This window comes from Centruroides vittatus, unplaced genomic scaffold, assembly GCF_030686945.1.
Source record: "Centruroides vittatus isolate TY-2023 unplaced genomic scaffold, ASM3068694v2 contig_628, whole genome shotgun sequence".
Classification (NCBI taxonomy): domain Eukaryota; kingdom Metazoa; phylum Arthropoda; class Arachnida; order Scorpiones; family Buthidae; genus Centruroides; species Centruroides vittatus.
Genome location: NW_027122385.1, coordinates 1,606,559 through 1,619,019, shown reverse-complemented (window position 1 = coordinate 1,619,019; position 12,461 = coordinate 1,606,559). Strand labels below are relative to the sequence as shown.

General features: G+C 25.6%; 1 protein-coding gene across 1 annotated transcript in view; it reads left to right on the top strand.

Annotated features, from left to right (window-relative positions):
- The window catches only part of LOC136979468 (synaptogenesis protein syg-2-like), a 176,380-nt gene that overhangs the window by 126,236 nt on the left and 37,683 nt on the right, over positions 1-12,461 (top strand). The window contains exons 6-8 of the mRNA XM_067275477.1: positions 1,893-2,060; positions 6,258-6,548; positions 9,969-10,180. Coding sequence (XP_067131578.1) covers positions 1,893-2,060; positions 6,258-6,548; positions 9,969-10,180 — 671 coding nt within the window. The remainder of the gene's footprint in view (positions 1-1,892; positions 2,061-6,257; positions 6,549-9,968; positions 10,181-12,461) is intronic.

The following is a 12,461-nucleotide window of genomic DNA, read 5'->3' as shown; positions in this document are numbered from 1 at the left end:
TGTAAAGACTAAATTGTAATTAACAAATTAAATTAATAAACAGTACAATTAATGCAGTTCTATTGTACGTTGTGTTTCTATTAATTTTGTAAAAGTAAAACACTTTGGTTTAAACTTAGTTTATTATTCATAATCACAAGTGTATCGAGAACACGTGATGAACTGACGCTTTGGCCATCCTGTACATTAGTTGTTTAAATTCAAATGTTAATTAAAATTTAAAATCGATTGATGTTTGCTTTTATTGTGTTTATAGAACATTCGATTTGTTTTATAATATAAAAAATTAAAAATATTTTTATTTTATTAACTTACTATTTCTAACAAAAATGGAATGTTTTAAACTACGTATTTTTTGTAACAAGGTTACCAGATTGATGATAATTTTAGGAAATAATAAATAACATGTTCACAGTTTAATTTTTTTTTCATTTCATGAATTCACATTATAAATTATTTTAAAATTGATTTATTTCATTTTGTTATTAAAATGTGATATTTATACTATTTCTTTTAGTTTTCACTAAACGTATTCACTTTTTACTTATATTTTTCTATCAAATTTTAATGTTTTGATTCTGAATCAAAACATAAATCAGTGATTTTAGTTATTCAATTTTCGTCACGTTACCTATTGATTTTTTTTGGTTGTAAGTAGTCGTGCTGCATAATAAAAAGTTTCGAACTAGATGACAATTAAATATTTTGAAACGTTTTGCAATGAATTCAATTCGATCGATGATTAGATTTAATGATGAACACAATTAGTACATGAATTATGTGTATAACCAAAGTTTTCATTACATAACTTATACAGTTATTAAAATATATGTAGTTTAAAATAATTATAATTTTTTTGTAATTTTAGGATATTAGTAAAAAAATATTTTTAAAATTATTTTCTTAAATTTGATCTGTGTATTGAAATATTTTGAATTTTTTTCAAATTTATTATAAATTATTAATTTGTTTCTTTAAATCATTAACCTTAACAGCAAACTTTCAATTTGCATGAAATCTTTCCGAATAGGTTTTTCAGAAGCTATAAAAAGCTGATTTTTAGATTATAAAAAATTAAATATTCCAATCTTTATTATTATTATTATCACTGTTAAATTCACTCTTTCTACTCTTAGTCTATCTTTCTCTTTATGCTAGTCCTTCCTCTATCCTTAACGCTAACGTATATTTTCTTACAATTCTTTTTAAGGTCTCTTTGATTCACTTTCTTTTTCTTTTAAATCTTATATCTACGTTTTTAATTCTCTCGCTCTCTCTTTTCTTTCTAACTCGGTTTCAACTGTCTTCACAATACGGGCCAACCTTTTGCAAGTCGATTTTTCCAGAGTTATAAGTAGTTATGACTTATATAATCTATTTCCAGATTACTTGTAACTAAACTACTTCTTGCTACTCCTTTCAATGTGACCCCATTTATTTATCTTAATATTTCCGTCTTAGCTATCTGCATCTTCTTAATCTTTTCCTTCTTTATATAAATCCAACATCCCAATCCACATAAAACAGCTGACTTAAATATAATTCCATAAATGATTTTATTCATGAACCTACAAACCTCACAACATACATTTATTTTAAAAAATTGATACAAAAATACGTTAGTTAGTAATGTTGTCAAAATAAAAATTCTATGATAAATTAATGTGATTATGGAAGCTTTGTAAATATTCTATATAATCCCAGTGTTACACAGAATGAATTTCGTGAAACACTGACGAAGTTTGGATGTTATTATTACTTTTAATTATAAAAATATTACATTTCATATTTATTGTTATTAAGTTATATTCTTACATGTGTTAAATATAATTTTAAAACATTGCAACGTTTACGAATGGATAAATAATTTTAGCGATATCATCTTTACTCAGAAGCAACTAAAGTTTCTGTGACGATAGATGAAGGAAGAGGTTTTGCAACTAGCAGTTCCTTAACATTGTATCCTAAATTAGAACAGAGTGGAACAACCTATACATGCGAAGCTCTGCATCCAGCTCTAGAGAAACCGCTTAGAGCAACTATTTCCGTTGGAATCTTGTGTGAGTAATTATATATATGTAGAATATTTTAAATGTCGAATAAGAATAAATAAACAAATTCAAATTTAACAATAAAAGGCATAATTTCTATCTACCAGTGTGTATAGCCTATATATTAATTTTATATGTTTGAGTCTAAATCATATGAAAATATTTAAAAATTTGAATGAAAAAGTTTAATAAAAACTAATCTAAAAAAGTAACATGTGTTGGAATTTTTAGTTATTCACAAAAAAACCACTTAAAAGGATTTTTTGACAATTCAACGCTCCTGCGATGTTATTCTAACTCCGACAGTTAACAGAGGTCAGAGATCACTCAGAAGATGCATGTTAACAAATTGATTTTTTTTTTCATAACAAGAATCCCACTTCCCGTTTTACAGTCAATCACCCACTACCTAATAACATTGAAATACATACAATAAAAAGAATTTGTTAACATGCATCTTCTGAGTGATCCATGCCTGGCCTTTGTTAACTGTCGGAGTTAGAAAGACGTCGCAAGCTCGTTCAATTGTCAAACAACGAAAAAGGAAAAATCTTTTAAGTGGTTGTTTGAATAAAAACTTTTCATTTTTATTCACATTTATAAGGTTTAGTTTCTTTATGGCTTTAAAAATATATTATATTTTATAAAACTTAATTCATGACATTTTATCATTTTTGTGAATATGGTTTGGTTCGATGGGATAAAGCAACACAATACATGACAATCTGCGAAGGGATACCTCCTGGGAGGGGAATTTCTAGTGGAAACTAGTCTAAAACCTAACGGACAACGGGTTATTTTTGGATGAAAAACAGCCCGTTAGCCAAGAGCGAACCGCGACCAACTACCAGTGTTCATTGGTTTTATTCACTCGGCCACTAGTAGGCTTCGTGAATATGTATTAAGGGGAAATATCTAATATTATCAACTACGACAGATGGAAAGAAAGTTGAAAAATTCGATTTATCAAATATCTCTTGCCAACAGAATTTTTGAATAGATGTCAATTCAGTTAGTCGCATCAGCACTGAATTTAATAGTAAAGTAGAAGGTAGAGAAAATTGACATATACACACTCTGTGTCTAGAATAATGATTTCGTGAATCATATATTATTTTCCAACAATTTTGTTAAAAGTTTATAATAAATTTGATTTTAAAGCATATTGTATACTATAATTTAGTTATTTAAAAGTTTTCGTCACATAAAGTAAACAGTTCTTGATAAAAAATAAATATTTATTTTAAATATTTACAAATTCTATAATGAAAAATGAAATAAAATATCATATTATATAATTTCTTCTAATTATTAAAAAAAACTTTCCTGCTTTAAGATTATTTTTTATTCTATTGATTTCCATTAAGATTATATAAGGAAAACTTTGTATTTAGAAATATTAATGTTTTACACGTTAAAGTTATCAAAATTTCTCATCGACGTTTAGAATAGTTTATTAAATTTTATAATTAATAGATTCTATATAAGTTGTTATAATAAAATTCAGTATTTAAAAATTATGTACGCATATCCACTCCCGTTATACCTTTAATGATACTTCTAGACGTAATCTCATCACGTACAATTTTTGATGGACTTTCTCTTTAAACATTGTCATACAATAAAAAAACTGTTAACTTATAATTGCATATGAAGATTATATATAATGAAACGTTTCGAGTTTTCGAAGTATGACAATTTTTAAAATGAATAAATCCAAATAACCTATTACATAAAAGTAATTTTTTGAGTATCGTTTGTTATTACTCGCACGAATCTTGGAGATTGTAATTTTTTAATAAATAATTACTAGAGATATATATATATATTTTTTACTTATGAAAATAAATATATGGCAGAAATAAAGTATTGTGACTCTCAAAAGATAATTATAGTATTCATTAATTGTGTTTTTGGTATTATGTTTTATTGTACATTTGTTACTGAACTTTATCCCTTATTTTAGTTTGTTATATGGGGAGGTCTTTATTGTCTAGAGATATCGCCTTGTTATAATAAAAGTAAATAAAATATTTCAGTTTTTATTGACATAAATCTAAAAAGAATAGCTTTGGAGAAATTTCATTTCTCTTTGAAATCAACTTTATCAAACACAAAATAAACAAGAAAAGAGAATTATTAAATTCACTTCTCTGATTATTATCTATTTGTTTATAGGCTATTATCTATTATATCATTAATTATAATCTTGCAAAGTTTTCAAGTTTTATAAAGTTTTGATAATTTGCAGAAACATTAAGTTAAATTTTAAGGAATTAACTTGGTTTGCGTTAGTAAAAAAGTTTAATATGATAGTGATAATTTAATTCAAATATATATATATGTATATTTTAATTACATTATCATATATGTTCATATATATATATTATTCTCTTCGATATTGCATAGATATTTCTGTTTTAAATCAAAATTTTATATTATTGTTTTAGATTTTTTGAATTTTAAATTGATACAAACCAACACTTACCAATTATAATATATATTATAATATCGCATATTCACTTTGATTTAAATTCCTTTAGAACTGTAACTTTCGCAACTTTCTGAAGTTCACTATAAGACATTTTAGAAATATTTTTCATAAATTTAAGGGATTAGTACTAATCGAGAAACATTACTCAATTTAAATTAATAACTCGTAGATAAAAACCCGTATTGAAACAAACTCGTAAGTAAAAAACAATAACAGTAGCTATTGAATTTATTTGCAAGACTTTCAGCTGTATGTTGATTGTGCTTGCCCTTTTATTCTTGAAACCAATAGAGTAACTAAAGTAAAAGAGTAATGACAACAGGTAAACGATTTAATAATTAAAATTATTTAAAATATTTAATCAATTCATGTTTATTATTAAATTTATCGTAATTTATCTTACTTTTAAATCTGAAACCGTTTCATTCTAGGAAAAAATTTAAAAATTATCTTTAACCAATTTAAAGTGGGATTTTAACTACAAACAACTTTTAATGCGCATTTGTTTGTTTCTTTTAATTTACAAACAAGTATTGCAGATAACAATGTACTCTATCAATTTTAATTAGATTTGTTATTTCAAAGTCTAAATACGTCTAACTTACATAAAATGGTTAAATATTACGTTTCTTTTTAATTAAATAGACTAAAATAATTTTTCTAGTGTCTTAATTATTTGTTAAAGATAAATTCTCGAAAATAATTTTTAAATCTTTAATTTTAATATCCTGTAGGTGTTTACCCTAAATAGCACGAATTAACAATGTATTGTTTAAAAATTATTTAAACTAGAATCATCAGTAAGAGGAATTTTCAGTGGTCGTATTATAATTTATAATAAAATTTCGTTTCAAGATTTGTTTGTTTTACCTTTATTTTATAAAAAGAAAGAATAATTTATTTAAATTTGTGTATTATTTTTATGACAGGATGATAATTTTAACTGTAAAAAAACTAAAGGAATTTTTTAAATATGAATGTAATAGAATATTAATTCTCGATTTAAAAATCGTAAAAAAAATATTTCTGAAATTTAAAAATTCACACATTTTAATAATTCGAAGACTTTTTATTAAGAATGTTTTTCTATACTAATAGTATTCTATTGACTATATTAATATATTCTATTAACCGTTGATAGAAATTTATTTCATTTATTCTATATATATTTACTTTTCTGCCCTACGGGAACTATGACGAGCTATTTACCACAGCCATCATGGATTCACTATGGGACGGCCTGGTGGTAAGTTACATGGTCCGACATGTCCGGGACAGGTCATTTCTCGAAAATTCCTAGGGTTTTTTGAAGGCCTGAATTCGATTATATTTTCCCCAGTGTGGTAAGCTGACGCATTAAACTTTTTCGGCCGTCCTGCAAGGATAAAATATATTTAATGGAAGTATTGTTTTTTCGTAAAATAGTGGAGTGAATTGCCTGTAGAAAATGAATTTATTTAAATATAATGTTAAGAAATATAAACAGATAAATAATGAAATTTTATTTCTATTGTTTTCCCATCTTTTCTGTATTAACATTAATATTTGTAAAAACAAAACGGAGTGAAGACATGAAATAAATAAAAAGTTGAAAATTTTCCGGACTAATATCAAATATTTTATGAAACTATTCTTATATTAATAATATTTTTAATTCGTGCAATCAAAATAGATTTCTTTTAATTAATCCATTTTGTTTTTTACTTTATTAGTTCCTCCAAGTCCTCCAATAATTCAAGGATATCAAGATGGCGACGTTGTACAAATTGGAGATATGATAGTTCTTATTTGCATATCTCGAGGTGGTAAACCAGCTCCACGAATCATTTGGTACCGAAATGATGTCCTCGTAGATATGACACATTCGAGTACGGGTTACGAGACAACAAACACTTTCACATTTACTGCAGGAATCGAAGACAATAACGCTGTTTTCCGATGCGAAGTTTCCAATGCTCTTACAAAGGAACCAATGAAGAAATCAATTACTTTTAAAGTATTCTGTAAGTATCAAAATACGAAAATGAAAGTATTTTTATTGTCTAATTTATATTAGGTGTAGTATAAATTATTCTAAATACATGTAACTCGATTTATGCGGTTAATTCGTCAATAAATACACGCATATGTCGAAGTCTCACATATCGAAGTTCAAAAACAATGGAAAGTAAATTAATTTGGCTGTTAAGAAGTAGTCTGAAATCGTAATATTTGCATTTATATTCTCTTGGCGGACTAAAACATGAAATAAAACATTTTCCAAATTTTAAAAAGTTACTAAAGAATTATTAGTTAATTTAAAGAATCCAGTCAAACTAGGATACATTCTAATTGCACACGAAAATCAAAACAAATTGGAAAATAACATTAAATATTGATTAAGGCGAATTCTGAGTAACTGTTAAAGTAACCCCCTCTTAAAAAACATGAAGTAAAATCTTTAAAAATGAAGCAAAATATTTGTCAAGTGTCGCTTCCATTATTGTTTCCTTTTTAACTTCACAAAGTTTTCTGTAAAAGTTGAAAAATTAAAACAGAACTGTTTGCAGAAATTACACTAAATGTTGAAAATAGAAATTAAACTATCCTAATAACAGCACTCCATGAGCTTATTTTTTTTACTAACTAAATAAAGCTTATTTTTTTACTAACTAAATAAAGCTTACTTTTTACTAACTAACGGTAAGCAGGAATGGAGAGAAGCGATCGGTTTAGTATTACTAGATCTGAGTTCTGTCGAACTGGAAACGTTGAAATTCTCTCAGAAGAGGCCCGCAATAACCGAAATCCTTACTGATCGAAACTGTATACACAGTATTGGTGATTTCCTATAGATTGTATATGAATTTAAATTATATTAAATAAAGAAGAGAATTGATAAAAACTTACATATTTAAGTAAATTATGCTCTTTTATCAGATAATTATTGTGTACTTGTAATTAATTAATTATTGGCAATATTAATAGACTTATATTTATTTATTTTTATTAGTTATATTCTAAAATTTAAGCATGTGTTATTCGATTTTCTTAGATTCAGTATAACTTAAGAGGTTCACATTTCTATTTAATATTTCGAACGAAGTAAAAAGATTGGAAAATTTTTAACTTAAAAAAATTATCGTTAATTATATTAGATGTGCAGAAATTCAATTATGAATTGGTTATAATCAAGCATTTCTTAAAAGTAATTTCGTTTTTGGTTTGAGAAATTGCTGATAATTTTTAATAAAAGAAACTATCAAAACGAGTTTTGAACGCTTCATTTACACGAAATATCATTAATTTTAAAATTAGAAAAATAATTATTAATAAAATATGCAAAATTTATAGCATACACATAGCTTATGTATATTATAATAAAAAATTTTATGTAATATGTTTTTATTTTCATCATGAAAGTTGTTTGAAAATAATAATTCAAAACAAATTTTAAGACTTTTCTGTGTGCATGTAGAATAAATTTTAAAAATTTAAAGAAAGGTTAATAATTTACTAAAACGTGCTTAAGATCAATAATATATCGTATATGTTGATATATTACTAATTAACAAAATAGCCATAAATTAATTAAAATTTTTATTGCTATTAATTTATTTTATCGATTTTATTTTTGCAACTTTTTACGTAAATAAATAAATACGCATATATTTAAAGACGTTATTAAATCGTGATTCAAAATAACTTTATATGAGAAAATCAGTTTGAATAATTTTTTCGTATAAAAATATAATTTAAAATCTTAATACAAAACGCATATAGGGGGTCTTATTAATAATAATTTTCTAAATATTATATATAGGCCTACTCGTAATTTTATTTTATTACTGTCGTTTATATTAAACGTCATAGTTTTAAACATTTAATTAATTTTTGAAAACCATTTTACTCATATTTTTTTTTTGGAGAACATCTTTTGCTTAAATTGTCATCTTTTTATAAAAAGGCGAAATTTTAAATAATGATTTAAGATAATTCTTCTTCTATTTAATATAGTCATACTTTGAAAGGAATAATTAGTATGCAATTGATTTATCAAGTTGATCGATAACGAATAACAAATTTTAAAATCGTAATATCGAAATTTTTAGTGAACATTCACTGTATGTTCTATTTGGAAAATTCTATTATATAAATTGTCCTATGCCATAATACATAAAACATAAATTTGATTTCAAATAAGGCATGTTATGTGAACTGGTGTAGTTTATTTTTATAAATAATTAATAATTTATTGCATAAAAGTTATGAAATTTTCTTTATTTTTTATTCGGAAATAAGAGAATTAATGTTTCATTTGTCAGATTCTCTCTCTCGCTCTTTTTCTTTTTAATTTGTTGTGAAATCCGATTGTTATGCAGCATCCTCAGTATTTTCTGATATTCGATATACATTTATCGATTCTAGTTTTAACAATTCCTCTTCTATGTCAAGTTTTATTTATATCGATTCAATAATTCGTTCATATCAGTAAGTGAGATCTCTGATTATTTGCAAAACTCGATTTTAAATGTATCCAAAATAGTCCTTCTTGTATATAAAAGTGGATTATTCAAACACTGATCTTAATATTTATTGTAAGAAAGGTTGTCAGAATAATAAAACCAATCAGAATCTGGATAAACTAAAAAATAATAAATAAATTCATTTAATTTAGATTGTGTTTTAAATTGAATTCAGTAATTAATATACCGGTATTTAAATTAAACAAAATCTAGGATAATGTAAAGGTTTTATCTCTATTCTATAGTAAAAGAAAATATCAAAATTAAATTTATTTGAAAAGTTTTTAATTTTTTGAAATGATTAAATTATAACAAACAATAAACTAAATATATTTTCTGTTTCGTAAAATAATATTTAAAATAGATGTTTAAAAATTTATCTTAAATACTAATTTAATGTTTATTATAATTTCTTCTTTTTTTTTTTAAAAAAAATTTAAAACCGTAATATATTGAAAATACGAAGGATTATTTTTTTATTTAAATATTTTTTGTATAAAGTACTAAGTTACTGTGCTAAAAAAATTGTGAACTACAGCAATCAACGAAATTTAATTTAATAATATTAAAAAAATAAAGGCGTATCAAATTCTTTTTAAAACACAATTACATTAAATATAAAATAAAAAAACAGGAAAAACCTGAAATTAATAATAGAAAGAGATAGATTAATATTTACTTTCAGAAAATACATTAAAATGGCTTTTTTTTAAATTCTTATTCTTTGCATCACGTAAATAATCTATACTATACTAATTTAAGAAAAGTTCCTTTCAAAAAAGTTTTAAAGTTTTGTTTTTATTAAGAAGGTAATTTTTTGATAAAGGAACTTTTATGGAACGGATCTAAAAAAAAATTCTCAGTTAATGTTAAAAATAAATTGTTGTTTTTTTAAGCAACTTTATTTTTTTACATTAGTCAATCCGAAGAATTTGACAATCATTGGTCCAAGTGAAGCTCATCTGGGAGAGACCATCACGCTTCGTTGTCATAGCGACATCAGCAATCCTCCTACACAACTTTCGTGGGTTGTGAATAAAAATGTCGTCAGATCTGTGGAAACAGAAAGTTTTCAGACAGTTGATGGATGGGTGACATCCTCCAATCTCAGCATTACTATCAACAGGCAGGTAAATTCTTAAATTTGACTGAATGACCAACATCTATATGAAAAAATCTTTAAATATTTTCTTAAATACAGTTCTATCCGATAATAAAAATCTTTTTATACCGAAGTTTTTCAATGAAAGTAATATAGACATTTTTGAAATTTGGAAAAAGATTTTATTTGAAAATTTTTTGTTATTTGAGAGAATTTTATCAAAAATTCTTCTCTTTCTTTTTAAGTTTCATTCGTTTTAATTTTCTTCTAATTTTTGGTAATATTTGATTTAATTTTAATTTAAGATTTATAGTTTTTATGTCATAACTAGCAGTTGCGCGGCACAATTGAGCCACTATCATGTATATAACACAGTCTACATTTAAATTTCTTTTATGTTGCGACTTATATTGTATTTTATGTAGATCACGTGTTATGAATAAAATTATTATTATGATTGGTTATGTATGATTTTTCAATACTTATTCTTTTCTACATATATCGCACGTAGAGAACTATCTGCGACTACCTACGAAACCGTAATTTTCAGAAAACTGGTTATGAAAATTTCACCAACATTCGATTGCCCAACCAAAATTTGCTATTTTATGTAACCGTTTGTAATTAGCCGCATATGGTTCTATACTGACGATATATATATATATAATTTTTTAACTAACTCATAAGTTTTCTAAATTAGAAATAAGTAATAAGTTATCGGTTACCTTATTTTAGTAATCAAAGGTTTAGTTATTATTTATATATATGCAAAAAATTTACAACTAAATGAATATCAACTAATTTTAATATTAAAAGGAGGAAAAAAGAAAAATTTATCACAAATGTTTATAGAAAGTTATCGTCCAGTTCCTATTTCCTATTTATATGCACGGAAGTTCAAAAAATCCGTTTTCTATAAACTGTCTTCTTTCAAACCTTAATGTATCAACAAAAAGGTTTTATATCTAGAATTGAAAATGCTATAAAATAAGTTAATTGTTTCGTGTTTAAAAGTACGGTTCTAACCTTTCAATATATCTCTAAGGTTATTGATAACTTTATTAAAAGTTTTCAAAAGAAAAAAGCAAACAAATTAATTTCCAGCTTCATTTATATCAACTCGAACCATACATACTTCAGGTCAAATGACTGAGGCGCTATTTAATTATTACTAATTTTTATAAAAATAAATAAATGTATATAGAGACGTAATGTCTCGCCCTTAAATAACTATTAGCCCATAATAAACAAAATACCGAGAACCATATCATGAACAAACAAACAAAGTAGAATATTGATAAAGAATTAACTTGCCTCACATGTTCAAGTCCGAATACCTTCAGAATTTTACATTTGTGGGTTGACTCGGAAATTTCTTCTTTCCCTTACCACCAACATCGCTTCTGTAGACTTTACTGAAGTAATGATAATTATGGATAAAGGTATTCTTTGTATCCGCGGGATAGGAAGAGTTAAAAAATTTCACAGATGTTTTAAAATATTGAGTTTAGAGACATCTAAATTGTTAGTACTTTTCACAAATTGAACATAAAATCACAACAAAGAGAACCTGTAGGTACAGATGGAGATCAATTTACCAGAAATTTTTTATGCACGGACTGTCTACGTTGGGTCTCTCACCACCCAGTCACCCCATGGGGGTCAAACGACTAAGATGTCATCCTACCGTTTTGGGGACCTGGTACGAATCCGGACGGGTTGAAAAATTTAGAAATTTTTCTGGGAGGTGATGCATCCCAGATAGGATCAGTGCCTTGCTGTCTGGTCGCTCCTTTGTGGGCTTACCAAATCCATAATGGACTTAATTAAAAAGGGTTTATAAGCGCCACGGGTTGAAAAAAGTCAAAAATGGAAAAAAGCCTGTACTGTACATAAAGAAACCACAAACCATCATGCCGAACGTTAAAGAATCCAGACTTTATATAATGCCTTTGTTGTATGTAATTTAAAACATAGCACATTAACTCTTTTAAATTTCTTGAAGAAAAAATAAAGTTAGAAGATATACAGTTAAAAGCAATTCGTCAAACGCGTTGACAGATGAAGTCTTTAAAAGAGACATGTAAATTAGGTATACGAAACATCGATGATCATTTCCACGTGTAGACACATTCCCAGTTTAAAAAGCGTAAATGTTGTATATTGCGATTTTTACTCTTCCTATCCCTCGGATACAAAGAATATCTTTTTCTATAACTATTATTGCTTCAGTAAGGTCTACAGCAGCGATGTTGGGTGGTAACGGAAAGAAGAAATTTCCGAGTCATGTATAGAAAACAAGGGAATAT